The sequence below is a fragment of the Emydura macquarii genome, unplaced genomic scaffold, assembly GCF_026122565.2.
Source record: "Emydura macquarii macquarii isolate MOO-44397 ecotype Brisbane River unplaced genomic scaffold, CSIRO-AGI_Emac_v2 contig_1253, whole genome shotgun sequence".
Taxonomy (NCBI): Eukaryota; Metazoa; Chordata; order Testudines; family Chelidae; genus Emydura; species Emydura macquarii.
Window position 1 is genome coordinate 41,951,877 of NW_027131390.1, and position 26,757 is coordinate 41,978,633.

Below are 26,757 nucleotides of genomic sequence, written 5' to 3' on the forward strand. Positions count from 1 at the left end.
CATGGTCACACAGGAAGTGTGTGAAGAAGCAGGGAATCGATTACAAATCTCACAAGTCCTAGGCTAGTCCCCAAATCACTGAGCCAGCCTTCCTCTATAATAAAAGTCACTAATAAATGTGGTACTGAAACTGTAATCTGTGAAACTCAGCTACATACCTGAGAGAGGTTTTTCCCCTCCTCCCAGTTTATGTCTCCTTTGAAGACCATGTTGGGCATCACTGGCTTTGGATATTCAAACACGAAGTTGTATTTCAGTAGCCATTTCTGTAAAGTGTTGGTAAGTGCACATCTCTCTGGAGAAACTTTGAAGCAGTATCTTGGTATCTAATATACATATCCTTAAAAAGTGATGTCTCTAAAGGGCTAACAAATAAGTTCTGCACTCATTGAGTAAATGTCATGTGGTCTGTGTAGCTGGTTTAGCATATTGGGACATAAGAAATAGGGTGTGGACATTTAGTCATGGCATGCTTTAAATTGCATGGAAATCCACGAAAAAAATACACAGATGGGATGGACAGATGCTCTGTGAGGATCACCCCACATGGCAATGCTGGGTCGGTGAAGAGTGCATCAAATTATTCTCTTCCAAGTATCATATGATTTCTCTGTTCTGCAGAAGGCTCTCAAGTTGCAGCAGTACAAGTCCAGTAGAAACATGACACTCCTATATGCGTCTACAATCATAGTAGGGAAGGAGAACTCATCAAAGAGCTGGTTATAAACAAATGAAAATGCCAGTCTAGCTTTTCCTGAGCATAAGGCACAGCATGTGTTTTCCTTGTGTAATGCTTTGACTCTTCCAAGAGCAAATTAACTTCTGGAGCCACCACTATTATTTCATGTCCTTTCTCGCTGAGCTTCTCTGCTACAGCACACATGCTGAGCCAATGACTTCCATCCTGCGGTATCACCAACAGCCGCTCACCTTCCACAAATCCCAAAGACACTAAAGAAAGAAAAAACCCTGCAGCAAACTGGTAAAGTCTGGGAAAGACTGGAGCCATCTCAAAGCTGGAAGAAGGCACTTTGACTCTGCAGATGTTGGAAACTATTGTTTATAGCTGAACTACCAGCGTCCAGACTTTAGCATTGCTGGCAACATTTTTGAACTTACTGCCTCATTTATTTTTAAACTCTGCGGAGTTGACAAAACCAAACCTTTCCACCTCTAATGGATAAATTCTGTCTTAGGATTTACAGACACCATTTTCATTCAAGAATGTCTTTGCTTTACTCATTAACTTAAAGTTCGTTTCCCTACAATGAATTGCATACGCCACCTCTGACCCCTACTCCAAGTGTATGCCAGTCACTGAGTCAGCTCATTTCATCACCCAGAGGCTTCTTTGTTCCTGTAGGTTATTCATAGACTAAATCAACCAAAGTAGTGATCTGGGTTGGTACCATTGCAACGGGAAACAAACTAATAAAAACCTATGTTGGCAGCAATCGCTGTCTTCAAACAGTGGAGATTTTGAATTGGGCTGTACTATTAGATTCTTCTGTCGGTCATAAAGAATTGTCTGCTTTGTAACAGAAATTGTGTAGGCCATCAACATTCTCTGTTCCATTACTAAACTACTTTTCTTATTGTCTGTTAGTGGATGGCCAGGACAAATACTAATACAGCCACAAGCCTTCACACAAAGCAGTTGCATTCAGATTTTACTTTGACTCCAGGTATCAGAGGCTAGTTCACTATTCATGCCCTTATATTCCTTGGCAGCTCTGCTGAGAGTGACAGACTATTAGTGAGACTAACAGAATACCAATCATATTCAGAATGTGGACACAATAGGAGCTGTACTGACCACACATGATATTTAATAGCCACATCAAGGTAAAATCCTTCCTGCTCAGACTCTGGTCTCATCAGATCTCACAAGCTAGTCAGGTTGCCCCATGTCAATATTTGAAAATGGAATCTCCAAAGAACGCCCAGGTTACTGAAGGAAGAGGTGTTGGTAATACAGTAAGTGCCACTGTGACGGGGTATACTGACCCCATACTGTTGGAGAGGGGGTTAATGAGATCCTGTGGGCCCTATCAGCCCTGCCCCTTACCACCTGTCCAAGGTGACAAGCCAGGAGGTAGGCGATAGATGAGGAAACCGCAGCTCAGTGGCTGACTGGGAGAGGGAGAGGCCCTCTTGAGCTATCCCTGGGATGGAAGGCCTGGCAGGGGCCGGGGCCTAACCAGAAGTTGCCTTCAAGCTGCCTGGAAGAAAGGCTCAACTGGAGCTGGAACCTAACGGGAGACTCCTAAGGACTGGAGTCATCTTGGGGAAGGCGGACCTGTTGTGGGACCTTTTGTTTCTTGGGAGCCAAACTAGTTGTGAGAAACCACTTTGTTTTGAGGCTGCAGAAGGATCAGCCAAGAAAGACACTGTGAGGAAGGCCTAACTGCAGGCCAAGGTAGGAAGACATCCAGGGATGCAGCAGGAAGTCCGAACAAACAGATCTCACCTGCTTCATTCAGGGTCCCTGGGCTGCAACCCAGAGTAGAGGGCAGGCCTGGTTTCCCCTACTGGCTCATCTAGACTGGGGACATGAAGGCCCCAGAGCCAAGGGCTGGTAGGCCCACACAGACAGAAGCTGGGCCGAACCTCCAGCGTGACGCTGCCACTTTAGTGCCATGTTGGACTCAGGTTCCCCCAGATGGGGCAGAAGTAAAGATGTACTGGCTGAAGGGCCAAGTCACAGGAAGAGGCAGACCAGGGCAGGGCTAGAGCTGCCATCGGCAGAGGGTGCCAGAGGAAGAGGAGAGCAGCTACCCAAGGGGGTTCACCTGTGCTGAGTAGGCTCTTCCACAGCCACTTAGCCGTGTGAATCTGCACTGACACCATGTCCCAGCATGACATTCGAGATTGCTGTGCTATTATTAAGGCCAACTTTTGGACATGATGAATAGCCAAGGTCCTCGTCAGTCACAGCCATTAAAGATTGTAAATTTTACAAACCTATTCAAATCCCATTTCGGTTTATCATGTTCTGCCCACTTAAAATTCCCCATTGTGCTAGCAATGGATACAATAGTCTTGTTTCATTTTCTACCCTAAACTGGTTTGTGATGTTCTTGTAAGCTGTTAAATCGCTTCCATCACAGAAGTGGCCACATTGAACTGGTAGGCAAAGTTAATCTTGCATAAATACTGATATGTAATAGGGACCCTTTGGTATGAAAGGCATTATTATGTAAAATACTATATTATTAATATCTGCAATTTCAATTTCTTGGACTCCAACTCAGACAATGCATGGATCTGTGAAACTTGTAATAAGCTACATCACTCTTGAGTTGGACTTGTCAGCCATAAGCAGATTCATCAGGTACCTGACTATACCTCTTACATGTATACCATGATCCAGTGGATCGATGATTGCCTAGAATATCTACAATTTCCATCACACCACACAGGAACTGGTGACATGAGGAGGTAAGATGAGGTAATTTATTACCAGTCCCATAAAACATCTAGTTCACTACAAGCTGGCCTATGCACTTTTTTCCCTTGGTATTTATGTTGGTAAAAGATGCTTGTTTTTTCCTGGTGTGTGTTTTTGTAGACTACATTCCAATCAAATGGTAACACATGTAACAAATTCAAAATATATGTTGTCCTTAGTTTCTGCCCCAATCTTTGTTTTTCTTTACATTTATATTAGAAGGTCTCTTCAAGATGATTTTTACTTATTTTTTTTTATAATACTGAAGTGTGTTTTTTTTTAGTTCTTAATAACCTATATATTTTTAGTATATCTTTAAAGACCTCCAATTGCATTTTTATATTCAGTCACTGGTACCATCATGACCTTTAGGATAAATGTGTAACAAAGAAGCTTCCATATGGTAACACAGAGTGAGGGAATACAATACATAATTCATAATTACAGTACTATTAATATGGAAAACAATGTTACTGTGAAATAGACTAACTTCTCCTATCTGACAATGAGCATCCAGTTGGCTAAAGTCTGTGGAGAAATATTTCAGACCATGGATATGATGAAGTATTCTAGTCTCTTGGGTCCCAGCATGGCAGTGGAATCTGCTAACATGGACCTTTGTGTCCTTGAAACAGTCTGTTGATTCATTGGGACTTCCCACAGGTTGAAGGGTCTCTGCTGGTAAATCCCATTACCATGCCTTTCTCACTACACTTTATGTCTGGGACACAGATCTTCCTCGTACAAACTGTATTGAATTTGTGAAGCCATTTAATGTTCAAACCCATAGCCAGCGGACATTAAATAAGCTTTAAAGTGAAAGAACATGGCTGTTTCAGTCCAAGATTTCAGGCAAGAGCCATTCCTGTACCTGTGATGTTAATCACTTTCCTAGCTCTGTATTATAAAGAGTGAGCCATAGTATTGCCTATGCTATAACTGACTGGGAGAGCAGTACACTAGGATTGTGAAGATGTCTTCACCGAGCAGCAGGGGATTCCCTTTACTTAGGTATAAAATACAATAGGAAAGTGAGTGAAGGAAGTTACATTTGATAGCCTGTTTACTATGGAAGAAGAATCCTATGCAATGTACTACCAGTGTAGCTGGCTCATGTCACGCCCTTACTGGGGCATGCTGGAAGCTTGACCTTTGCCTTAACCACTCTGAAAGTGCCCTGAGATGAGCACTAGCTCAGCGGATTCCCTGCTGCGTTTTGAGGAGCACTCAGTAGAACAGACAGCAACACTCTTTGTCCCATAAAAAAACCAGCATTTTAAATGGCATTTTAAAGGGCTGGCTGATGACATGTTTCATCAGTCAGCAGAGAAATGCAATATTTAATGCACCCAGAATGATCCCACACAATTGACTTTTCCATCAGGCAATGGATTGCATCAGTTGTTTGCTGGATGTGGAATACAAGGAAGAATGACATAGCAGTTCAGAGTAAGCCAGGCATACGCTTAATGAGTAGTTTCCCCTTGATTGCTCAACCTGGGGTGGTTCTCCTAGTGCAAAGCTTATGAGGCCGTCTCCTGACATTGCTTTTAGATACGGTAGTTGTGAATGAGGGTTTCTCTACTTGGATTAGTGGTAAATATGATGCAAAGACAAATATCTTTTTCATACTGTTCAGAAGTCTATTTTTTAAAAGAGATTTCCCATCACTTACAGATTCCCAGTGCAAAAAGTTCCAAGATAGCCAAGAGAACACAATGGGTGCTATAAAGTAATTACCAGAAACAGAGACATAAAGTTAGCTGGGAAGAAGATTCCAGAAAGAACAGAGAAAAGCAGAGATGGCCTGAAATTTGAATGCTGCTGTCCCAGAACCCTGAGAAAGCTGTGATTCTGATGCAAGTCTATCCTGAAAACCTGCAACCCTAAGTCACCTCTGGAAAACAAAACAAACTTATTTATGCAGAAAATGTTTGAGAGGGACATAGGAGGAGCTGACTGAAATTATGGAAATTATTCAGCAGTCCTAATAAAGAGGAGACAGAACTCAGTGCACTGGAAAGAGACTGCTTTTCCCTGCTTTCGATAGAAATAGATCTATTTTTAGACTGGGTAAGAAATAAGGGATCTTTGCTCTTTCCCTTGAGTCTAAAGGATAAGGTATAAATAACTCATGTGAACACTTTAGAAAATTTAAAGAATAAACAGCCTACCAAAGGCTGGTTACCTCTTTCTCTTTCCTATTGCATTTGGAATACTGCAGCTGGCTGGGGACCCTCAAATGCTACATGATATATCCACAACCACACAGGAGCTCTACCATTCAGCTCCACCTTGTTTAAATCACTCCAGGCAAAGTTATTTGTTCAAATTTTATGTAAGTCCTTGTAAAGGAGCTGTTCTTAGGAGCAAACTAATAAATTAATCCCTAGGTTCAGTACATAGATACCATATTGATTGTATGGCTGGTGTGATATCTCAGCACATTTCAGGCACACTGCATTTCTATTTAGTGCCACGAAGTGTGAAGGGCTGTCATGGAGACTGGTTTATATATGCACTGGCACTGCCTATGCTTCAACCCAAAGGGAAGCCTAGTAATGGAGTTAGGGTTAGGGTGTAATTGTATTAATTATGTAGCTGTTAATATTCATTTTATAGGTGTCAATTTAACAAAATAAGGGTCTACGGGGAGCTCCTGGAAATGTATACATTTACATACTGTTATGGATAAAAGGATTGTAAAGTAACCCCTTCCTCGCTCACTCACAGCATCGAGGTGGAACGAGCAGGCAATCAAGGATTCCATCTACCCAATCTGCCCCTGGGACAACCTGTTTGGTTATTTCTAACAAATGCCACCATAGGTAAACAGGAAAATAATGGAGGCCATTAGAGTGGAAAAAGGCATCCTTTAAATTTTGGAAGTCAAATCCTAATGAGGAAGATAGGAAGGAGCATAAATTCTGGCAAGTCAAATGTAAAAGTATATTAAGGCAGGCCAAGAAAGAATTTGCGAAGCAATTTGCTAAAGATGCATAAACTAACAGTCATTAAAAAAAAAAAAAATTAAGTACATGAGTCTGCCAAAGCCTGCCAAACAAATAGAGGGACCACAGGTCAACAAAGGTGTTAAAGGAGCACCCATCAAAGAAAAGGCCATTGTGAAGTAGCTAAAAGATTTCTTTGCATCGATCTTCACTGCAAACGATGTTGGGGAGATACTCACATCAGAGATATTCTTTTTTGGATGACAGATCTGTGGTACTGTCCTAAACTAATGTGTCAGTAGAAAGGTTTTAGAACAAACATATCAACTAACATATGGATAGGAGTGATCCAGTCAATACAGTATATTTAGATTTTTTAGAAAGCCTTTGACAAGGTCCCGCACCAAAGACTCTTAAGGAAACTAAGTAGACATAGAATAAGAGGAAAGGTCCTCTCACGGATCAGTAACTGGTTGAAAGATAGGAAACAAAGTGTAGGAATAAATGGTATGTTTTCACAATGGAGAGAGGTGAAAAGCGGATTCCTTAAGGATTTGTACTGGGACCTGTACTGTTCAACATATTCATTAATGATGTGGAACGGGCAGTTAACTGTGAAGTGGCAAAGTTTGCAGACAATACAAAATTGTTCAAGATAGTTAAATCCAAAAGCAGGCTATGAAGAATTAGAGTGATCTCATGAAACTGAGTGAAAATGGCAAAAGAAATTCACATTGAAAAAATAATCCCAACTATACATATATAATGATGCTTTCTAAATTAGCCATTACTACCCGAGAGAGATCTTGACATCACTGTAGATGGTTCTCTGAAAATTTCCTCTCACTGTACAGCAGTGGTCAAAAAGGCTAATAATACATTAGGAACTATTAGGAAAGGGATAGAAAATAATACAAAAAATATAATGTCATTATATAAATTCATGGTGCACCCACACTTTGAATACTGGATCCAGTTCTGGTCACCAATCTCAAACAGGATTTAGTAGAATTGGAAAAGTTTTAAATGGACAACAAAGAAGATCAAGGTTATGGAATGGCTTCCATTAGAGGAAATATTAAAAAGATTAGAGTTGTTCATCTTAGAAAAGATAACTAAGGAGGGATATGATGGAGGTTATAAAATCATGAATGGTGTGGAAAAAGTGAATAGAGAAGTGTTATTTACCCTTTCACACAATACAAAAACCAGAGGTCATCCAATCAAATTAATAGGCCACAGGTTTAATGCAAAGAAGAGGAAGTACTTTTCAACACAATGCACTGTTAAGCTGTGGAACTCATTGCCCTGATGTGTTAATGGCCAAAAGTATGATTGGGTTCAAAAAGGAACTGGACAAGTTCATGAAGGATAGATCCATCAATGACTATTAGCTAAGATGGTCAGCGATTCAATCCTACGATAGGGGTGTCCCTAGCCCTCTGATGGCTGGAAACCTGGAATGGAAGACAAGGGTGGATCACTTGATAATTGTCTTGTTCTGTTCACTCCCCGTGAAGCTCAAGTATGCCCCAATTTCAGAGACAGGATACTGGGCAAGATAGACCATATGGCTGATACATAAGGATGCAGAAGAACCTCTTCCTGTGTTTAAGGCATTGTATACGTTTTCCTAATTGACTGCTTAGAGTTCTAAAAAAAACCAAAAAAAACCCAGTACCTAATATAACAAGAACTATTTCCAACTGAGTTCATTTTGTTTATGCTTGGGATGTCCATTTTGAAGTGTCAACAATACGCAGAATGAAGTAAAGAAGGCAAAATCCTGTTCCACAAGGGAAATAGGCTCAGGTTTTTATCCCATCTTTCTAAATATTTATCCTGGGTCGCTTACCTTTCTGCCAAAGAGGTGCTTGAAACCAACAATTAATTGTCAAAACCTGAAAAACAGCTGGCTTTTTGCAGGTGCGCGTTTTAAAGCTTTTTCAGTAGTACTCTGACTTGTGCCCAAAATAAAGCTTATCCACAATGCAGCATTAGCTGAATTTCCCCTCCTCTTCTTTTTTTTTTCCCCTATCCACATTGGTTTGACTGAATTGCATAAACCCCACTTACCTTTCCCCTGCTCTGACTTTATCTGAGTCATTCCAAATCAGCATATCACCTGCCTGGGTGATTGCTCCACCAGGTCACTGTCGCCACTATTTGTATTGCTTCACCGCTTTGATGTTGCAGCCATGAGGGTCAGCAAGGGCGAAAGTATGAAGCTGCTTGTGAAAGAAGCAGGTAAAAGGGTGAAGGAGACTGGCATAGTTTGTGGAAAAAAGACACAGTAAGATACAAATGCAGAGACCTAGGAAGAGGCTAAAGTGGGCAGATCCTCAAGGGTGAAGGCAAGGAGTTTCTCTCTCATATGGTGAAGAGAGCCAGTGCCAGGAGTCCTTGAGTGGGGTGACCTGGTTAAAAATGATGGGCAGCAGCATTTTGTGTGGACCTGTGTGAAGTGAGTTAGGTGTCAAGAAGAGCAGAGGAGGTTGCAATAGTTCAGACGGGAGGGAATGAGGCTCCACGTGGTTTTTTAGTGGTGTGGGTGGAGAGAAAGGATTGAATCTCAGAGATGTTATGGAAGCAGCAGTAAGATTTAGACATAACCTAGATATGTGGGTCTAGACAGAGCAAGGACTAATTTGAGATGGTACCTGCTTACAGGCCTGCGAACAAAGAGGATGGTGATTTTTTTTGTTACCAGTGATAGTAGAAGAGGGGAATGCTTCAAGGGGTAGAACAGAGCAGTCTGGTTTTATCCATGTTAAGGTTAATCTGAGGGTGAGACATCAGTGAGACAAGCTGAGATGTGGGGTTGGATGGAGGAAGACAGGTCAGGCGTAGACAGATGGACTTTTAAAATCAGCGATGTACAAGTGGGAACTAAAGCCAAGTGGGTAGATACGATCACCTAAAAAAAGGGTGTAGACTAGGGAGAAGAGGAGGTGGGCAGTGATGGAGCTCACTGGATTCACAGGCGACTGATACGCAGTATCCCCTCTGAAGGGTGGAAATGATGTAGTACGGCTCTCCTGAGCTTGACATCTGACCTAGCAGCTAAGTCTAAGGCAGTGGCTCCCAAACTGTGGTACGCATCCCATCGGTGGTACGCAGGCCACCTCCCAATGGTATGTGTCCACCTGCTGCTGGAGGGGGGGCCAGCCGCGGAGCCTCCATTGGCGCTCCGCCATGCAGGGGCAGAGCGCAGCAGCCCCCAGGGCGGCCTGGGTGTTCTGCCTGCCTCCACCCCCCAACACACAGTGGCTGGCCAGGAGCTGGTCCAGTGTCAGCCCCACCCCCAAGCAGTGCGGCAGACCAACCGTTCTGCCCCCCCCCCCCCAACCTCCCCGACACACAGCAGCTGGCCAGGAGCTGCTCCAGTCCCACCCCCAAGCAGCGTGGTGGCCCGGATGTTCTGCTCCTCTTCCCCCCCGGATACACAGCAGATGGCCAGGAGCCGCTCAGGCACCGGCCCCGCCCCCAAGCAGCGTGGATCCACATCCACGGCAATTATTTTACCGTGGATCGCCATCCGCAGTATGGTGATCTTCATCAGCTGATCAATGTGAGAATGTGAGCTGACCAGTGTGAGAGACCCGTGGAACAGCGGATCGGTGGCTGACAGGGGAGCCCCTGCAGAATAGCTGATCAGCGGATAGCTCCCACCCCCAATCTCAAAGGTGGGGAAGCAGTCTCAAAGGCTATGAGCTGCAAACAACTGCTTCCCCGCCTTGGACATCCGCATCTGCTCCACTATCTGCCAGAAATGATTTGTGGATAGCTGCTTTATATCCGTGGATAGCCGCAGATTTGCAGGGTTCCACCCCTTCCCCCTCCCGGTCCTACCCCTCTCCCATGTGGGCCCAGTGCCCTGACCCATTGGTGGTGGTAGGTGGCATTTTAGGTTGGTGGTATCCAACATGGTAGAGTTTGGGAACCGCTAATCTAAGGCATAGTCCTTGACAAAGGCCCGTGGGTTATTCCTGGCAGATCTCTGATATTAGCACACTTCAGAAGCCGGTGGAGGATATCGCTTGTGCTATGGTGGAAGGAACCTTGATGTTCGACACGAAAGGTCTAGCAACCAGCCGGTACCACAGCGAAACACACTGTGTTCTCAATTTCAATGCTCTTTGTGAGACCCTTAGAATGCCTGGCTGTGGTTATAAACAGACAGAGTCACAGTCCAAACATCTTGGTCTGGTCAATACAATAAAGCACTGTCTTGGTTACCTCCAGTGTCTGCAACTTCTGTTCTGCCGGTGCTGAGTGTGACTTCTGAAAGCAAACAGGTTGTTTGAATGTGTTAAGTGAAATTCTGAAACCACCTTAGGAATGAGATTCAGGTGTCCCTATGGAATGTCAGGTGGGGAATTCAGCCATAGGTGCCTGACGCTCCTTCACTCTTCTGGGTGACACTATAGCTGCTACGATGACTGTCTTCACAAGGAGGTGGTGCAAGGAGCATTCTGAGAGAGGTTCTCATGGAGGCTCTACAAGCCTCAGGAGGGTTATACTGAGGCCTCAGGCAGGCGTAGATTCTCCAGCTCTTGGCTTTGGGAGTAAGATGGCATCCACTGCCTTTGGCAAGGCTGGTACTTGCGCCATTTTCTGTCAGGACCTGGTGTGTAAGTTCTCAGGGAATTCTTGAGTCATTGAGGATCAGAAACATGTTGTCGGTCCTCTGGCTCAAGAGGTCCACTTCCTTGAAAGGTCCTCTACTGTGGTCCGTACTTCACATTTAGTGAGTGATGCCCAGAACCATGAGACCCATCTCATTGTGATGGCTGGAGCCATCAAAGTTGCAGCTTTGTCAGATGCTTCTACCGCTGCCTTCAGCAATGTTCTCTGATCGCCTTCATTGAATTCCAGCCATCCTGTGGGATTTCTAAAAGAGAATGATCCTCTGCCATGTGAGGTAACAGCATTTCCTAGAATCATAGAAACAGGAGATGCAAGGGACCTCAGAAAGTCATCCAGTCCAGCCCCCGGTTGAACAATATCTGGTAGTTTGCCACTCAAAGTTGCAGCAAGGCTCATGAATATGTCATATATCCACAAAGGTCCTTTGGAGTGTCTTGGCTGGATTTTGATGTTTCTTGCAGTGAAGAAACAACCACAAACCCAGGGTCTGAATGGGTGTACATGGGCTCGAAGCTCTTTGGGAACACCTGGTACCTCTTCTCCACTCGCTTGGAGATGAGAAGAATAGTGGCAGGGGTCTGCCATGGGCTTTTGGCCAGTTCCAGGATCATTTCATTAATGGGGAGGAAGATCCTAGACAGCAGCATCATGTTCCGAATGTCAAAAAGCTTCAAAGAATTTTCCCGTGTGAATGTAGTCAACGTCAAGGTCCCCAGGATTTGGGACAGAAGGTCTTAGAAGTCTTAAAAATCATCAGTCACTGGTGTGGGGCATGAGGAAAATTCCTTGGGTGTGCTTGTTGTCCCCCTCTGTGTTGTCACCCTTCTCCTGTAGGCCAACATCCAGTTCTGGTGTGAGTGGCCTAGCCAGCGATGTCACAGAGGTCTGGAATCTCCTCCTCTTCTTAGAAGTGCCGGTGAGTGGTCCACCATTGGCACATGGGAGGATGGTTCCCATAACTCCCAATATGGCCAAGACAGATTGCCATATGTGTACTAGTCTAGCTGATATTTCATGGCAGTGTCATTCCCATGCCATTTGGCATGGCACTCTGAACAGGGGCTCCCCAATGCCCTCTTTGGGGTTGTTCTCTGATGGCAGGGGAGAGGCATCTGATCGACGCCAGTGAGAAGGAGTATATTGGTAACAGGGAGGATTATATGTAGGGTAAGTGTCGTGTGGTAGTATGGAGCTGGAGCCAATCCCAGGGCTTGTCAACTCTTCAGTACAGGGAACATCTCAGGAGGTAATATCAATTCCTCCAAGGCATCTCACAGGCCCTTGTGTGGCTCCATTGTGGGTATCAGCTCTGGGATGAGTTATGGATCTCCTGCTTTCCTTGATTGTTTAGGGGCTTTGCCCTTGGACGAGTGAAGCTTCATGTCCTCCTCTGGGATGTCCCTTCAGTCGAAGATCTATGTTTAAGCTTGGTTCAAGTACACAAGTCGGTGTGTCTGCCATAATCTGGCTGCCTCTTGAAGGGGAGTCAGGTCCAGCTTTACCATTAACCAAGCATCTGACCATCAGCTGGTTCTTGTCTGGCAACTTAAAATAATTTAGTGACCCACGCTATGAAAGGGTCAAGAAAGATAATACAAAGAGGGAGAAGAAATCTGTTAGAAAAAAACCAGGAGAGAGGAGGTAGGGAGTGCTCCAGGAAGGGTATGAGGGAGGCAGACTGAAGAAGGTCAGAGGGCTGGAATTAATCCTGGGGGGCAGGCCCTGGAAACAAGTCAAGCACATGGAGGCAGTCCTGAGACATTGGTGTTCCAGCTGTGAAAGAAGGAGCTGGGAGGACCTTGGGAGAACTCAGAGGCCTGAAAACCAGAGGGGAGGCTGGTGTGTTAAGCAAAGGCCCTAGGAAAGCAGCACTAGCAGTTGGAGGTAGGTGCTGGCTGAGGGAAACAGGAGTGGGTCTGAAGGAGCAGACCTAGTTGCTTAACACTTGGTCCCTGGGCCAGAGCCCAGAGCAAAAGGCAGACCTGGGCAGCCCCAACAGACCCTGCTATTCAAATACCCTCCAGTCCCACAGTGAGACACACGCCGACCCATTCTCAACAAGAACAAGGGGACAGTGTTGCAGCGCACAGATCTTCAAGAAAGAAAGTGTGATCAACAGAGGCAAAAAAGCAGCCAAGAGGTGACTGAGGATAAGGATGACTAAAACCTGGGGATCTGGTCAGGAAGAGGTCATTAGTGACTTCGGAGATGGCAGTTTCAGTGAAATGGTTGGAGATCATTTAAGATAAACTGGAAAAAAAGGAACTTGATCCCATGGTTGCAGATAGCATGTTCAATGGCTTGTAAATGAAAGGAAGAGGCGGTGGTGACAGCTGAGGAGAGAGGTGAGTTTGGGGGCGGGAGGGTGCTGTGATGTGACAGATCAAAGCAAACTTGTATTGTGAAGGAAAGGAACTTGAGGAGAGTGAGAGGTTGAGGAGGAAGAGAAGGGAAGAAAATGAGGGAAGTTTGATCAGGAGACTGGAGGAAATGGTCTCACAGGGGCAGGTGGAAGGGTTAACCAACCATTTGTGCCGACATCACATTACATACAGCTGTGGAATTTTGCTTTCTTTGAGCAGGTTCCTTTTTGAAAATTACAAACATCAGTTCCAAAGTTACAAAGTCCGGTTTAATTTTACAACAGAGAAAAATCTCTAGCCAGGTAATAATGTCAATGGCCTGTCTCCAGGTTTACACTGTTGTAACGCAGCAGACTTTGGTTTGCCTACTTTTAAGTAAAGCTGGCCTTTTTGTTGTTTGTTTGGTAGTATTTCTTAGACTTTTAATTTTTGTTAAGGCAATGAAGTTTGTCAATAGCAAGAGAAAATCATTTGGAGTCTGACTCACATTTAGTGCAGGCAGCATCCTATTTTGTATTTTGTGCAGCGAGCCACAGAGGAGCGTATTGTAAGTTAGGTACATTACAATGAGATACAATGTTCATTGCTCATCTACAGCCTTTTTCCACAGGAAAAAAAAAATCAAAACAAGAGTGCAAACACAAAACAGAATCACTGGACGTACCTGAGGTAAGGTTTTTCCCTCCTCACAATTGATGCCTCCTATGAAGACCATGTTGGGCATCACTGGCTTTGGATATTCAAACACAAAGTCGTATCTCAGTAGCCATAAGGAGCCATTTCTATAAAGTGTTGGTAAGTGCACGTCTCTCTGGAGAAACTGTGAAGCAATGTCCTGGTATTTGGTATATAAATCCTTAAAAAGTGAGGTCTCTAAGGAGTTAACAAGTAGGTTCAGCACTCGCTGAATAAAAGTCATGTGGTCTGTGTGTCTGGTATAGCATCTTGGGACATAGGAAACAGGGTTGGGAGATTTACAGATTGCATGCTCTAAACTGCATGGAAATCCACGAAAGAAATACACAGAAGGGATGGAGAGATGTTCTGCCAGGATCACCCCACAGGGCAACGCTGGGTCTGTGAAGAGCACATCAAATTTACTATTTTCCAAGTATTGTATGATATCTCTGTTCTGCAGGAGGCTGTCACAGTTGTGAAAAAACATATTAATGACGTACATGTTGTTCCGGTATTCCGCAAGGATAGTGTATGGAAAAGAGACCTCACGAAAGAGATTCTTAGCAAATTTGCTAAAACGCTGGTCATGATCCTCCTGGGTATAAGGCACAGCATATGTTTTCCTTGTGTAATGCTTTGATTCTTTCAAGAGCAAATTTGGTTCTGGAGCAAGCATTACTATTTCATGCCCTTTCTCACTGAGCTTCTGTACCACTGCACGCATGCTGAGCCAGTGACTTCCATCTTGTGGTATCACCAACACCTTTCCACTTTCAGCAAAGTTGAAGGAAGCTAATATAAGAAGAAACCCTGATGCAAATTGATGAAGTTGATGAAAAAGAAAAGCCATCTCAATGGATAGAAAAAGAGTGTTACTATACAGAGGTTTGAGACTGCCTTTTATACTCGGAGAAGCAACACCCACTTTTTGGCAGTATATGCTTGTTCTATTCTGAGCTCAACCGACCTTTCATTCTTTCAGCATATGTTAATCATTAATTTGCAGGAGGTTAGATTTTGTGAATATTTTGGGAATAACAAAAATAGTGGTGAAAGTAACACAGAGAAAGGACAAGTTAACCAGTTTGAGTCAAATTAAAACTGACCAAAACTGTTGCCCCAAACCTGAGCTGGACCTGATCTCACAGCAGTTTACTAACATTAGTACTTTACGTCTCATAACACTCCTGAAAAGCAAGAAAATACCATCCACATATTAGAGATAGAGAAACTGAGTATAGAGTTATAGGCCTGATCTACACTAGAGACTTTTGTGGATAGCTAGAGCGGTGACGTTGACAAGAAAGCTGGGGCAGGCTTTGACAAGAAATTGACAAGAAAGCCAGGGCAACTGGTTCCTGGCTCCCAGCTGCCTGCGGTTGCCCGGTCCTGGAGTGGGATGCAACAGCAGGCAGCTGCCGCCAGTTATGAGCCGTGATCAGGCGGGACGTGGGCGGCTGGTGCCCGGATCTCGGCTGCGAGCTGGGAAGGGTCTCTCAGCTCCCTCCACTACCTCTTAGGTTGGTGGAAGTACTTCTGATGAGGACACACTCTACCGACCTAAGGAGAACAGTGTGGACATCAGCCACTGCTATAATTATTGTTATTTTATATTAGTATTAGAAATTATTATAATTTCTTCACAAGGAACCCGCTAAGAGGTAAAATCCTTGACCATTATATCACAGACCTATACACTAAAGTTAAGTCACAGGAATGTGAACAATTAACTGACAAACTAGTTAAAGACCTGCAGAGAAGTAATAGATTTGCAGAGAAGGTTGGAGAGTGGATTAATTTGGAGAGAAATGAGAGCCAATGAATTTGGAGGCAGGAGGGGAGAAGGAATTGAATTTTAGCTGAGTCAGGTATTACTTAGAATACCGACCTCAGAGCAGTTTCACATCCCTTGCACAGCCAGGGAGGGAGGATTCTCTGCATATAACCCATGCATTTGTCCAGGGTCTGTGCCAGCTACTTGAGTTAAGCACCATGCTCTGGATTTTAGCTCAAGTGTTTGAAACCAGACTTAGCCCTTAGAACATCCATTTTCCAGCGCACCAGCCAAAACATGGCCAACTTCAGACATTCACAAATCATGAGCTTAGCTTAAAAATTATGGGGTGTTTTTATAATTAATTGTGGGGTTTTTCCTAAACCTCTATACTGGTTTTTGAGCCTTTCAGGGGAAGTCGCCCCCCCAAATCTGTGTGTGATTATTTCGATTTCAAAATTCAACTGTAACTGCATATGTAGAAATATACAGCTGCTCAGAGGAGTCCATCTCCAAGCCCTATGTGTTTAGAGGTGCACTGAGAACCATTGGCTTGTTCCATCAGAAGTCCACACGTTACAGTGTACTTGAAGACAAAGCACCGAATGCACAAAAGGAACAAGGTGTCAGGGAAACAATAGAGATAAGGAGGTGTTAGTACCGTTATATAAGGCGCTGGTGAGACCTCATCTGGAATACTGTGTGCAGTTCTGGTCCCCCATGTTTAAGAAAGATGAATTCAAACTGGAACAGGTGCAGAGAAGGGCTACTAGGATAATCTGAGGAATGGAAATCCTGCTTTGTGAGAGGAGACTCAAAGAGCTTGGTTTGTTTAGTCTAACCAAAAGAGGGGAGATATGATTGCTCTCTATAAATACATCAGAGGGATGAATACCAAGGTAAAAACTTACCCTACAAATAATTCTATAGTTCCCCTCACCTCCATCCTAGTTTTTAATTTAAAAAATACTCTGCATTCTTATAGCGTCTCTCATCAGTGCTGAAAAGGTCATTCAGATAATGAGCCCCTTATGGTATGATTGATGTGATTCACCTGCACATCCACTAATGTTATATATGCCATCATGTGCCAGCAATGCCCCTCTGCCATGTACATTGGCCAAACTGGACTATCACTACGCACAAGGATAAATGGACACAAATCAGACATAAAAAATAATAACATCCATAAACCAGTTGGAGAACACTTCAATCTCCCAGGACACTCTATCTCTGACCTGAAAGTTGCTATCCTATCACAAAAAAATTTCAAAAACAGACTTCAAAGAGAAACTGCTGAGTTAGAAATTATCTGCAAACTTGACACATTCAAACTGGGTTTAAACAGGGATTTGGAATGGCTCTCTCATTACAAGAAGTAATTTCCTCTGATCACCCATTCTCACCTCCTACTCAATGGTTGTCATTAGGCCTCAAGTACCTGGCTTTCATCCACCTACCCCATTGTTGTCTATGCCTTTGGATATATATATGTTACCTACTATATATATGTTGCCTGTATTTGCTATATTATTTCTACCAACTGCATCTGAGGAAGTGGGGTGCAACCCACGAAAGCTTATGCCTACTGAAATTAAATTTGTTAGTCTTTAAAGTGCTACAGAACTCTCGTTGTTTTTGCTATATACAGACTAACATGGCTACCCCTCTGAAACCTTTAATGTAGTAAAGGTTGGATGGCAAAACATGTTTTTCTAGCATCCTTGGCCCTGCACTGGACCTCTGTGGGTTTATGATCACACCTGCCACACTAAGGCTATGTCTTAACTGACGGCAGCAAATTCACCACCATCAGATTGACTTCTCTGGATCAACTGATCGGTCAGTGAAGACCCGCTCAGTCGATCCAGAAATCGACATATTAAGACCACCTCCTCAAGTGGCGTAGTGCTGCATCGATGGGAACACTGATCCCATTGGCGCAGTGCAGTGAAGACATCGCGCAGAAGAGAAGCAAAGAAGTCGATGGGAGTTACGCAAGTTTTTTGTGTAGCTTGCATAACTCTGGTCGACTGCCACCGAATCTCCGAGGTAAATGAAGACAAGCCCTAAATGCACAATATATTGCAAAAAGAATGTAACGCTTTCATATTTTGAACTGGCCTGTGACAGGCAGGAACAAGGAACGCACAATGGCATGAGTGTGTTTCTAGTGGTGTCCTGCTTGAATTTGTTCTTGGCCCTATGCTGTTTTTATTAATGACCTGGAAGAAAACATAAAAGCATCACCCATAATGTTTGCAGATGACACAAAAATTGAGGGGGTAGCACATAATGAAGAGGACAGGCATCTAGAAACAAAGAATGTCAGCCATATTTATAGGATGGGGGACTCTAGCCTGGAAGCAGGGACTCTGACAAAGATGTGGGGGTCACGGTGGATAATCAGCTGACTAGGAGCTCTCAATGTGATGTTGTGGCCAAAAGGGCTAATGCAAGTCTTGGATGCATAAAATAGGGAACTCTTCAGTAGGAATACAGAGGTTATTTTGTATCTCTACCTGGCACTGGTGCAACCGCTGCTGGAATACTGTGTTCAGTTCTAGAGACCACAATTCAAGAGGGATGTTGGTAAATTGGAGAGGGATCAGAGAAGAGCCACAAGAAGAATTCAAGGATTAGAAAACCTGCCCCCTGGAGCAGTGCGTGAGAGACAAGCAGCAAAACAACATGAGTTCCAGACTTCATAGGCATCCTGGACACCGCCACAGAGAGTTTCACAATGTCCATTTTCCTCTCCTCAGCTCCATCTTGCCCATTTTTAAGCTCAGCCCCTTGTTGGTTTAAAAAAAAATTATTGCAGCTCCAAACATAGTTCTTTTTTTAAAAACTGTGTGCATAAGATCAGGGTTGTGGGCTAGAGGTCTATAAAATTATACATACAAATAAATCTAAAATAGGGCCAGTATAGGCTGGTAGCACGGTGCATCTGGGGTGTCGCAACCCTTCCTCAGGCTCAGGCTCCGAGGAAGGCCACAGCACCTTGGTCTAGGAGAATAAGCTCATGGCTTATGAGTCTTTAGCCCCAGCCCCAGGCAGGGCGGGCTTCCTTTGCAGTCTGTAGCCCCCTGGCCCTCACACAGGGCAGGGCTGGTAAGGACTCCATGACCCCTTGCCTTTCAACTGGCGGGGTGGGCAAGCAGTCTATTGCCCCCGGCCCTCAGGCAGGGTGGGGCAGGCAAAGTAGTCTTTAGCCTCCAGCACTCAAGCGGGACAGGCAAGCAAAAGCAATCTATAGCCCCAGGCCCTCAAACAGGGAGAGGCTGGTAAGCAGTCGGTTGCCCCTGGCCCTCAAGCAGGCAGGGCAGAGTAAGTAGTTTACAGCCCCTGGCCCTCAAGCCGGGCAGGGCTGGTGAAGTAGTCAATAGCCCCCGGCCCCAAGTGGATAGGGCCGGTAAAGCTCGGTATCCTCCGGTACCGCTCAGAGGAAACCAAGCACTCCCGGGGTGGTTAGGGAAGGTGGGAGGGGTACTCAGGCCCACCCAACTCCACTGTTTCCCAGCCCAGGGCCCTGTCAGTGGGGAATCCAGCCGCAACACGCTGACTAGTCCAACCCCAGACTCAGCTACTCTCTAGTCGGCTGTCCCTGGGCTACTTCCTCCTACCCTGTCCCCGGGACCTGTAGTCAGCCATCTCCCTCCAGGTCACTGGGGTAGATGGTGAGGGGAAGTCCCACAAATCCCTCACTGTCGACGGCAGCAGGTCCGGAAACTCCTCAGGGTCATCAGCGGAGGGCAGCTCCTCCAGGTCACAGGGGGTCCTCCGGTACACCAGGCTTAGGCCACTCCAATGGGTCCCCGCAGTCAGGCAGCTCCTCCAGGTCAAGACCAGCCTCAGGGGATTTCTCCCACCCAGCAGTCTTGGGTAGTTCTTCCCAGCTACTAAGGCCCGGCGGCCCTTTCCAGTCACTAAGGTCTGGTGGCCTGGGCAGGCCTTGGAGGCTCCGGTTGGTGGGGCAGTTTCTTTTAACAGCCACAGGGCCTGGGTCAGGCCCAGACTGCAGCCTCTGGGAAGACACGTCTGCCTCCGGCAGCAACTTCTCCCTGACTGACCCGCTGGGCTGGCCTTTTATACTTCCCTTTCCTGTCCTGGCTCCGCCCCTCTACTTCTGGGGTATTTGGCCTGTAGGGCCTGGTTCTGCCCAGTAGTGGCGTCATGTCCCTTCCTTGGGCCCAGGCTCTGAGGAAGGCCACAGTGCCTTGCTACACGCACCAGTCCAGCTCCCAGTCTCCGGGGCTGGCCTGCGCCCCTTCCCCTAAGTGGGACAAGGCATCAGCATTGGCATGCTCTTTACCTGCCCAGTTTTGAATGCTGAAGGCGAAGGGCTGCAGGGTGAGGTACCAGCGCATTACCTGGGCGTTGGTCTCTTTCATTTGGTGGAGCCAACAAAGGGGCACATGGTCTGTGATAATGATGGCTGCTGAGGAGGTAATACTGTAGGGCCTCTAGTACCCACTTCACGGCCAGCACCTCTTTCTCTATTGTCGCATATTTCTGTTCCCAGGGAAACAGCTTGTGACTTATATACAGGATGGGGTGTTCTTCCCCATCAAAGTTCTGGGTGAGAATGGCCCCCAATCCAACGGACGAGGTGTCCAATTGTACCACGAAGGTGCTACTGAAATTGGGGCTGTAGAGAACAGGCTCGTGGTACAGTACATTCTTCAAGATGGTAAAGGCCCAGTCACATTTCGGGGTCCACTGGACTTGAAGCAGCTGGTCCTTCCTCAGCAGGACTTTAAGGAGTGCGGCAATGGTGGCAAAGTTGGGTACAAATTTCTGATAATAGCTGGCCAAACCCAAGAACTTCCTCACCTGCTTCTTGGTGGTTGGTCGGGGCCATTCCTGCAGGGCTTGCACCTTCCTGCTCAGGGGCCAGAGGGTTCCCTGACCCAGGGTGTACCCAAGGTAGGTGGTTTCCTGCCACCCTATGCAGCATTTTTGGGGGTTTGCGGTCATCCCAGCATTCTGCAAAGTCCCCAGGATGGCGGCCACCTGCTTCAGGTGGTCACTCCAGTGGCGGCTGTATACTACTATGTCGTCCAGGTAGTCTGTGGCGTAGTTCACGTGGGGCCTCAGGAGTTGGTCCATCAGCCACTGGAACGTCACAGGTGCCCCGTGGAATCCGAAGAGCATCCTCACAAATTGATATAGCCCACTGGGGGTCGCAAATGCTGTCTTTTCCTTGGAGATGGTATCAAGTGGGATTTGCCAGTATCTTTTCATGAGGTAAAGCGTGGTGAAATATTGGGCCTCCCCAAGTCGATCGAGTAACTCATCGATCCGTTGCATGGGGTAGGCATCGAACTTTGAGATGGTGTTAATGCGCCGGAAGTCGATACAAAATCAGTGTGACCTGTCAGGTTTCGGTACCAGCATAATGGGGCTCCATCACTCGCTGGTTGAGGGTTCTATCACTGCAAGCCTCAACATGGCTTGGATCTCCTCTTCCACCACAGCCTGTAGATGGCGGGGGGGAGATCTTGCACCGGTCTGCATCACCTTGCCGGGGCAAGTCTTAATGGTGTGGTACACCCGGGTGGTTTTCCTGGGGGGTCGCGGTAAACGTTGTGGCAAAAGACTCCAACAGCTGTTTCACTTGTTGTCTCTGGGTCTCGGATAGGTCGGTGCCCAACTGGGGTTCGCCGGGGCCTTCCGGTTTGGGGATCTGTGGTCCCAGGTCCGGATCAGGGGGGTGAGGATTGATTAACAGACCCTTCCTGAAGCCAAGGCTTCAACAGATTGGTGTGGTAAACTTGTTTCTTCTTCCACTGGTCGGGTTGTCAGACCTCGTAGTTCACCGGGCCGACCTGTCAGATGATCTCATGTGGCCCTTGCCATCAGGCCAGGAGTTTGGACTCGGCAGAGGTGAGTAATACGAGGACCCAGTCACTGGGTTCAAAGGAGTGGGTGTGTGCTCCCTGGTTATATGTCCGGGCCTGGGTGGCTTGGGCAGTTTGCAGCCTCTCCTGGGCTAGAATCCCTGCCTGTCAAAGGCACTCTTGCAGGTCCAGGACATACTACAGCAGCCCCTGCATTGGTGAGGGGGCCTTCTCTCATTACTCCCGCATTAGATCGAGGATCCCCCTTGGTTGTCGGCCTGCGGTACTTCCCGTATGGCTAGGAGTAGGGACTGGATCAGCTGGTCCCACCTCCGCAAATCCTCAGGGGGGAGCTTCCGGAGCATGTGTTTAAGGGTCCAGTTAAACCTCTCGACTAGCCCATTGGTCTGTGGGTGGTAGATCGAGGTCTGGAGCTTCCAGATCCCGAGGATATCATATACTGCCCGGAACAGTCAGGAGGTGAAATTGGTTCCCTGGTCTGTGAGGCGCTCTTGGGGTAGCCCCACTCTTGCAAATACTTTGACAGGTTTCTCCACGACTGTCCGGGCAGTGGTGAAATTGAGTGAAATTTTATGGCCTGTGTTACACACAAGGTCAGACTAGAGGATCACAAGGATCTCTTCTGGCCTTGGAATTGAAGAATCTATGGAAAAGGACTGAGAAGGGAGGAAATCTCCTTGAGGAGCCTCTGTTGAAATTCATCTCCTGATAGCTCAATCAGGGTTTAAATAAGCTACAAGGCCCAGCTCTGTCACCTGAAAGATCACCAGGGATTTGTGCAAACCATGAGGGATCAGTAGGAAGTTAGGCCATCAGTAAGGAAGCCCTGTGGCTTTCTGCCCCCACCAGGCTCCCTATCTCCCTTGCAATTGTTGCACGGATGTTACTGAAGTCCTAATGTAACCCAGCTTGACTCTCAGATCCCAGTTTGCAGGACTGGCTGCTAGTAAAGCATCTTTTTATCTGTAAACCAAGTCCATGTGATATGGAAACTGAGGAGCAATTAACAATATTGGTGTTCCAGGGTCCCTTTGAAGGCTATAGCTGCACTTTAATTCCCTGGGGAAATATACCTGAGCTATGTATTATAAGTCAGTAGTTTCTCTCCACCTCTGGGGGATGACTATGTTAACCGGACCTCCATAAAAATACAATAAGAACAAAATTACAAAGAGTAATTCTCATCAGTGACTAGAAAACTCTTTTTCGGGTGTATATAAAGGATATTCTAAAAATTGCTTACTGCTAACGGTGACCCAGATCCTGAGGCCTGAATAGGTCTCTTATTCCCCTGCTGGAGAGTTGCCCCTCACTATCCTTCCTGATCCTGAGCATGGTCAGGGCATTTCAGCAGAGGGCACTAAACAGCAACTCAGCTGCTCTGCAACACAGAACAACGGAGGCCTGCAGTGGCCTCTGCTGATGCTGACTTCTACCCCCAAGCAGGAACCCTGGAGGTGGCTGCTACCTGGGCTCAGTAGTTGCCTTGCGAGTTACTTGCATGGAGGGAGAAACTCACCAGACAAAGGCTTGATGTGAGCCTCCCAAGAACAGCAGCTGCCCTCCCTTGCACTGATTCCTGGCATTAGCCCTATGACTGCCTTTGCTGGCTGACAATTCAGTTTCAGAAGTGCCAGCCAACTTCAGTTCTGGTGCTGGGAAAACCTCGGGCAGGATTGCCAACCGTCTGTAAATTTACGCACAGTCAGTAAAAAAAAATGTACAATTTTAAGATGGTCAGTAAATCCATAAATCAATGAAAATGTCCGTAAAATTGGGTAGAAATAAAACGTATTGTATTTTGACATTGATTGTGGTCATTCAGAATTACTTCTTATATCATTTCTGTTATTGCACATGCCCAAAGAACCCGAATGATCAATTAACTGCAGCTAAAACAATTGCATGAGTCCAAATTCCTGTGTACAGAATATCATGCGTGATTGTATTGTTTATGTATTTTTAGTGATGTCAGTAAAACGTTTACCATGTCAGTAAAAAAACCTCAACTTCTGATCTTCATGTCAGTAAAAACTAAAATGCAAGGCTGGCAACCCTGGCCCAGTTTGCCCCAGTACTGATAAAGGGCAAACAGAACATACATACCTGAGCCAGCTGGGTCGTCTCAGCACAGTTTAATCCACCAACAAAGACCATATTGGGCATCACTGGCCTGGGATACTCGAATACAAAGTCTAGTCTTGTTAGCCAAAGAGCGCCTTGCTCTAAGAGATTATGCACGGTCATGTCTTTCTGAAGAAACTCAGAAGCCAGCCATTCAAATGGGGAATAGAGAGCAATGCAAGACAGGAAGGCCAGCATGCTGTGCAGCAGGTTTTGCACCCGCTGAGTAAAGGTCATGTGGTCTGTGTAGCTGGTAAACATTCTTGGGACATAAGAATGTGGTTTTGGACACTGAGTTGCCTTGGATCCTATGTCGCATGGAAATCCACGGATGAAGAAAACAGAAGGGAGAGAGAGATACTTGGCAACTATTGTCCCACATATGGCAACTGGCTCTGTGAAGATGGCATCAAATTGACTTTCCTTTAGGTGTTGAATCAGTTCTTTGTTGCTCAGCAAACTCTCACAATTTCAGAAAAGCAGTTGGAATGGTTGTGCTAGACTTCCATACAGTGAAAACACAAGCTTTGAAAAAGGTCGCTCAATGAAGTGAGCTTTACCAAAAGTCTCTATTAGCGCACTCACGTGTTCATCTTTGTAAGGCACTGAATAGACTTTCGTTGTGAAATTCTTGGCTGATTTCAAAAACAGATTTGTTTCTGGTGTCAAAAGGACTATTTCATGCCTGTTCTGTTGGAGCCTTTCCAAGATTAGACGCTTATTCAGCCAGGCACTTCCATCCACAGGCATCACCAACAGTTTTCCCCCTTCAGCTGAGCCCACAAATATTAACAGAGGAAGAAACTTGATCACAGGTGGATAAGGAGATCTAATCCCAGGAGCCTTCTCAGTGTAAGAAAAGCAAAATATTCTGCTAAGAAGGATTTTAATGCAGAACTCAAAATGAAGAGTTGCACGGTCTCCTACAACCGTTTTGATTTGCTTTGATTGCTCTGAAACTGTATTAACTTCTCAGATCAGTGTTTAATGTTATGCAGTTAAACAACAGTATCCAGACAGCACTTTATATAATCCTTTCAAATGGGAGATGATTGGCTTCAAAGTGGAAGCTTCGTCTTATATGGGTCTGCATAAATTTAACGATTAAACTATTTTCTCTCTCTTCCGCATGATCTGTTTTCCATGCCACATGTGGATAGTTTCAAGATCACTGTAGTTAACTTTCTTCTCCCTGTAGTCCTTTCAGATGTTATCCATTTACAAAGCTAGACAAGGAGAAACACATTATGAACCTATAATAGGATAGCCCACTTCCAATTTGACTTTTTTCTGATTCTTTAACCTTATGGGTCAGATCTTCCACTGTTGTACATTGTCATCGTTTCACTGCTGTCAGTTTACACCAGCTGAGCATTGGCTTTTTCTGAACTTGGCCAGCAGCAATACAAGAGCGATCAGAATAACCTCAGAGCAACAAAACTGGGCAGGTGTCCCCATGACCACGATGGTCCAGACACCTCAAGGGGAGGACAGAAGGTTTAAATCCCCCAAATGAGGAGCTGACCAACTGATTCCATACAGTGTCATTGCACTATGAAAGTGTATCAAGTAGGGCCTTTTATGGATGGTTGTAAGGTTCTGAACTTGATGGTGGTTATGGGATATGTGTACAGACTGTGGTTATGAATCTATGGATTTGTGTTGATAGAAATCTGTGCTCGTAATCTGTGCTGCAATTTTGACTACCCCTCACTGGGGTGATCTCTAGGCCAAGGTGGCTGAGTGGTTGCAGAGGTGGACAGGGCTACTCCAGTGCCTTTTCCTTCAGGGCAGGTTGCTGGTACTTAACCAACTGGTCCTGACCACCCTCTGGCACCAGCTCAACACCCCAAGCTTGCCCCCAGGTGCCCTGGCTGGCCGTCAGAAGATCCTGGAGTTTTTTCTGACTGGGGCTGCGCTGGGTCTCTGCAGGCATCCTGAGCCTCCTCCGGAGGAGAGAGAACAGCCTCCGCAGTCAGGTCCACACATTTTACCTCCGGGCCCTGCAGAGACTCCTTTATACTACAGGTAGTCCAGCGAGGAGCGCGTTGGCGCACACCTTCCTCCATCGCCTCCAAGGGCTCCGATATGACTAAAAGCTCTTCTATCTCCACCCGAGGGATCTCCCTCAAGACCTCTCCAAGCTGCTGGTCTTTTCTCAGGATCTCCTCAGGTACCTGGAAGCTAGTCTTGGTGACCAGGTCTGTGGCGGCTGCCAACAGGGAGGACCTCCTTGCAGAGCCCCAGCTACATGACCCTTTCAGTGTGCCAGAGGCTGGTCCCAGCTGGCACACCAGATTAGAGACCTCCTGGACCACGACTGCAGGGATGGGATGGGTCCCCTGGTGCTTGGATGGCACATGGGGCTCTTCATCCCAGCATCCCCACATCGTGCACTCCAGGAGCTGAGGGCAGCCCCATTGCCTTTCTCTCACTTTTTCCTTGAGCAGGTCCTGAGAGAGAGGTGCTCCCTACCTGCCCCTCCCCCCCCCCCCCGGCCCTACAGACCTTACCATGTGCACCACAAGCCTCCCTGGCCACCCTCCACATACCATTTGAGCTGGCTGCGTCAGACACAGCCAGTCCATCTCCGAAGTGTGCCCAGGAAACAGTTGTATGTGCTCATGGCTCCACACCCTTCATTTCCTCCCCTCATGTCCTGCCCTGATGCCCCGACACCAAGGTGCAGGACCTCTTACCACCCAAAGCGGGTGAGGGATCCCCAGTGGGCTAGTCCGTATTCCACCCTGGTCCCATGGCCCACTGGGGATAATAGTGGGCAGCTCCTTTGTGGAGCCATGAGCATGGACCTATACTTGGCGCAGTTCACGACCTCCCCTGGTTAGAGAGAGAGAGAGAGAGGCTGGCGCACATTTATATCAAGTGTGACAGTTTGCAGCCC

At 46.1% G+C, this 26,757-nt stretch overlaps 1 protein-coding gene and 2 pseudogenes across 1 annotated transcript in view; all 3 read right to left on the reverse strand.

Moving 5' to 3' along the window:
- LOC137153370 (UDP-glucuronosyltransferase 1-6-like) overlaps positions 1-14,947 on the reverse strand; it is a 53,127-nt gene extending 38,180 nt beyond the window's left edge. Inside the window, 1 exon segment of the mRNA XM_067548615.1 lies at positions 14,080-14,947. Within this exon segment, the coding sequence (XP_067404716.1) occupies positions 14,080-14,943 (864 nt within the window). The 5' untranslated portion in view covers positions 14,944-14,947.
- LOC137153846 (UDP-glucuronosyltransferase 1-6 pseudogene) lies at positions 68-1,009 on the reverse strand (annotated as a pseudogene).
- A 6,332-nt stretch (positions 14,948-21,279) lies between the features above and the next one.
- On the reverse strand, positions 21,280-26,245 carry LOC137152975 (UDP-glucuronosyltransferase 1-6-like; annotated as a pseudogene).
- Between the last annotated feature and the right edge of the window lie 512 nt (positions 26,246-26,757).